Source organism: Chaetura pelagica, unplaced genomic scaffold (genome assembly GCF_000747805.2).
Source record: "Chaetura pelagica isolate M959 unplaced genomic scaffold, ChaPel_1.0 scaffold743, whole genome shotgun sequence".
Lineage (NCBI taxonomy): Eukaryota > Metazoa > Chordata > Aves > Apodiformes > Apodidae > Chaetura > Chaetura pelagica.
Window position 1 is genome coordinate 242,991 of NW_009952703.1, and position 4,406 is coordinate 247,396.

General features: G+C 52.4%; 1 protein-coding gene across 1 annotated transcript in view; it reads left to right on the plus strand.

The window, feature by feature from the left end:
• Positions 1–3,799, plus strand: part of SMARCD1 (SWI/SNF related, matrix associated, actin dependent regulator of chromatin, subfamily d, member 1) — a 15,207-nt gene extending 11,408 nt beyond the window's left edge. The window contains exons 5-15 of the mRNA XM_009994084.1: positions 79–121; positions 219–341; positions 618–740; positions 1,229–1,345; positions 1,652–1,753; positions 1,831–1,992; positions 2,094–2,191; positions 2,605–2,740; positions 3,058–3,180; positions 3,423–3,524; positions 3,746–3,799. Of these exons, the coding sequence (XP_009992386.1) occupies positions 79–121; positions 219–341; positions 618–740; positions 1,229–1,345; positions 1,652–1,753; positions 1,831–1,992; positions 2,094–2,191; positions 2,605–2,740; positions 3,058–3,180; positions 3,423–3,524; positions 3,746–3,799 (1,183 nt within the window). The remainder of the gene's footprint in view (positions 1–78; positions 122–218; positions 342–617; positions 741–1,228; positions 1,346–1,651; positions 1,754–1,830; positions 1,993–2,093; positions 2,192–2,604; positions 2,741–3,057; positions 3,181–3,422; positions 3,525–3,745) is intronic.
• Positions 3,800–4,406: the final 607 nt, after the last annotated feature.

Here is a 4,406-nt window from a genome sequence, read left to right on the forward strand (position 1 = left end):
CCCCCCAGTGCTGCAGGGGCTGAGCCAGGGAGGTGTCAGTCACTCCCTGTGCTCAGGTCTGTGCCTCTCCCTCAACAGTGCAAAAAAGAAGAAGATGGCTGACAAAATTCTACCTCAGAGGGTGAGTGGCACGTGCAGTTGCAGCCTGTGCTGGCAGGAAAGAGGCTGGAGGAGCCCAGGGGAGCTGACAGGGATTTTGTGTCCTTGCTTGGCTCTAGATTCGAGAGCTGGTGCCCGAGTCTCAGGCCTACATGGACCTTCTGGCTTTTGAAAGGAAACTGGACCAGACCATCATGAGGAAGCGCCTGGATATCCAGGAGGCTTTGAAGAGACCCATTAAGGTAAGGGAGGGCAGCATTCCTGGATTGGAAGCTCTTCTTTTTGCTTAAGGCAGCAGGAGGGCACTGAAGCTTGGGATCCTGGAGTCTCAGGAATCTTAATGCTCCAGACATAACCAAGGAATGGAGCCAGAAGTGTCTGTTTCTCCACTGTCTGCCCTGGGAGAGGGGGAATCTGAGGCAGCTAAAAACATGAAGCTTGATTTTAGCAAAAACATAAACAAGATGCTCAGCCCTTTGTTGCAGGATGAACCCTGAGCCAAAGCTTTTTTCTCTCAGCAAAAACGAAAGCTGCGGATTTTTATCTCCAACACCTTCAACCCAGCCAAGTCAGATGCAGAGGATGGGGAAGGAACAGTTGCCTCCTGGGAGCTCCGGGTGGAAGGACGACTGCTGGAAGATGTGAGTGTGAAAGCCCCAACCACAGGTGGCTTTAGGGCTCTGGGATTGGCAATGAAACCAGTTTCTGGGTGTCTTTGAGAGTGTAGCAAGGGGCTTGATATCCTCCTTCGTCTCTGTTTTCCAAGGAGTCTGGTGGTGAAGAGACTGAGCCCATCTTGGAAGCTGAAGGGTGTCCCCGTGGCAGGACATGAGTTATTCAAATTCTTAGAGCTATAAGAATGAATGGTGAGAGCAGATCAGTGGCACTTGGGTACCCTGGCTCTGAGAAGCAGGGCACTTGCACTCTATGTGATTGCTGAGTGATTTAATTCCTGCCAGCTCATCCTTAACTCCAGCCTTTCACTTTCTGACTTGGAACTTGATTTTTCAAGCACATGTTGGTGAATTTAGGTGTCCAGAACTGAAAGGAACCCTGTTGTTGCACGGTGGCTGTGCTTGACTGCTGAGACTTGCTGTCCTAACACTTTTCCTTCCTGTGTTGCTTGCAGTCTGCTTTGTCCAAATATGATGCCACCAAGCAGAAAAGAAAGTTCTCATCCTTCTTTAAATCTCTGGTCATTGAACTTGATAAAGACCTGTATGGCCCTGACAATCACCTGGTAGAGGTGAGCTGCTTTTTGCTGTCTTACCTCTTAAGGAGGGGTTGGTGTTTGAGCAGGCAGGGTTTGTAACTTGAGAGGTGGGGCTGCTCAAGGCTTGAACCAGTGGCTGGGAACCAGGAGCTCTGGAATTCTGATCTTAGCTTTTCCTTTGACTTGCTGGGGCACTGAGCCAACGTATTAACTCTTGTTCCGAGCTGTCAGTGGGAACAAGGTGAACTTCTCTAGGTGGGTGGGATTTGTTGGGTGCCACGCAGCAGGAGGGAAGGGAACCAGGTGTGGGGGAGCTTCTGAATGTCCTCTCCTGTTCAGTGGCACAGAACTGCTACCACTCAGGAGACAGATGGCTTCCAGGTGAAGAGGCCAGGGGATGTCAACGTGCGCTGCACTGTCCTCCTGATGCTGGATTACCAGGTGAGGGGTTGGAGGTGACAGTGCTGGGCACCAGCTGTGTCTGTGGCCTCCTCACCTCCCTCTGCTTTTTGCCTCAGCCCCCCCAGTTCAAGCTGGACCCCCGCTTGGCTCGTCTCCTGGGGATTCACACCCAGACCAGGCCTGTGATCATCCAGGCCCTCTGGCAATACATCAAGACCCACAAGCTGCAGGACCCCCACGAGCGGGAGTACGTCATCTGTGACAAGTACCTGCAGCAGGTAACAGGAGCTGGAACCAGCCCCTCCTCAGCTCTGCCAGCTGCCAGTGCTGCCTGGCACAGGGCTCCCCTGCCTTCCCTCAGCCTCTGTTTCTGTCACAGATATTTGAATCTCAGCGGATGAAGTTCTCTGAAATCCCACAGAGGCTCCATGCCTTGCTCATGCCCCCGGAACCCATCATCATTAATCATGTCATCAGGTGAGGCTGGTCCACTTGGCTTCATATTTCTAGCTGGAAGGGATGGATGAGGCTGGCAGAGGAAGATGATACAGTAACATTCAGATTTTCAGCAATAGTTCCATGTTTCTGTCATTGTTTCTTTCTACAACAGCCACCTCTTCAGTTTACCCTCTTTCCCACAAGGCACTCCCATGTTCCTGCTGTCCTTTGCCTTCCTCTGTTGTAGATGGAAACCTGCTTGGAGCAATCCCTTGGTTCTTGTGCTGCAAAGCCATCAGGGGAGCTTTGCTGCTCTTGGTGCCAGAGCTGAAGCTGACACCAGACTCAGCCCTGCCTGCAGCCTGGATCCTGCATCATCCCACAGGAGCTACAATTTGGTGCTTTATGGAGCTGCTCCCTTATTTTAGCTTCTTTCTTGTGGCTGTCCCTAGTGTTGACCCAAATGACCAGAAGAAAACTGCTTGCTATGACATTGATGTGGAGGTGGATGACACCTTGAAAACACAGATGAATTCTTTCCTGCTCTCCACTGCCAGCCAGCAGGAAATTGCTGCTCTGGATAATAAGGTAGGAAAAGCTTTGGATCTCACTGCTGTGTGTGTCCCTGGAGCAGCTGAGCCCTGAGCAGGACAGGATAGTTGAGCTCTGCTGTGCATCTGGAAGCTGCAGTGGGGTCAGCCATGCCTACAAGCAGGTGGCTTCACCTGGAGGTGTTGTTTTCAGTGTCAGTGGGAAAACTGAGAGCAGGAAACTGGGAAGAGAGGATGGGTGTCAGTCAAGCAGAGAGTGTAAGAATTTGCCTGTGTGTGTTGGCTCTCTGGATGTTTCTGTCTGACTTTTTTTCCCCTGCTCAGCAGTTCAGTTGCTGTTCTTCTCTCCTTCAGATTCATGAAACAATAGAGACAATTAACCAGCTGAAGACCCAGCGGGAGTTCATGCTGAGCTTTGCCCGAGATCCTCAGGGCTTCATCAATGACTGGCTGCAGTCCCAGTGCCGTGATTTAAAGGTAAGAGCTTTGTCTTGTGTGGAAGGTGGATCCAGGCTCAGGCTTCCCTCATTATAACCAGCTCCCACAGAGAGAGAGGCAATTTCTGGCTCAGAAAACAAGGCTGGAATTGGAGTTGAGCATAAGAACCTGACCTGACTGCACAGGAATTTCTTTGAGGAAAGGGGAGGGAGTTTGGGCTTGCTCAGCACAGCCAGAGCTTTTTGCTCTGCTTGAGCTGCTCTGTCCTTTGTGCTCTCCAGACAATGACTGATGTTGTTGGGAATCCTGAAGAGGAGCGTCGAGCTGAGTTCTACTTCCAGCCCTGGGCTCAGGAAGCTGTGTGCAGATACTTCTACTCCAAGGTGAGTGTCCCCGAGCAGGGGTCCCTCTCCTCACCCTGTGGCTCAGGGTTCCTGTCATTCCTGGCTGACAGTGCCAGTGCTGAGCTTCACTTGGAGACACTGCTGATGCACCTTGGGTCCAGTTGGAGTTCACCCTTTCCCACCTGGGTCCTGTGCTACTGGTTTCTGTGGTGCTGCACCATCTGAGAATGGTAATGCTGGGCTCCTGGTGTCTCTTGCAGGTGCAGCAAAGGCGGCAGGAACTGGAGCAGGCCCTGGGGATCCGGAACACATAGGCTGCACCCTCCTCCCCAGCCAGGAGACATCACAGCCATTTGTGGAGACAGAGCTGCAGAGTTGGCTGTTAAGACTCACATAATCCCACTCCAGCAGTGAGGCCTGTGTCATTATTCATCCTGGCATTGTCCCAGTTGGGGCAGCTCCAGGACACATGGGGTATTCTGGGGTGTGGCAAACAGGCGGGCTCTAATGAACACACATTTCTACCTGGTTTTCTTCCTGACTGTTGCCTTGTCAGTCCCAAGGCTTCCGAGAGCCTCCCCTTGACTCTGCACGACCTGTAGTGTCCCCAGTAGCCAGTACAACTCCTGACTTGGAGCCTTTCTCAAGTTCAAAACCACAGCCCATTCGTCCCCAACTAGCATCTAGTTGTGGCACATGGGAGACCTGGGTCTGGGAAGCCTGGCTGTGCTCTGAGGGTCAAGCTCCGTGGGCAGACTCTTCCCTGCCTTGTTTTATAGCCAGGTGCCAGGAGACCAAGTGGGCAGGATGCCATGAGCTAAGATACCTCCCTGCCCTGACTCCCTCACTCGGGGGTGCTGCTGCACTGGGCTGCCTCTCCTCCTTGAGGAAGTTCCTGGACTGTGTAGAGGACTGCTTCTT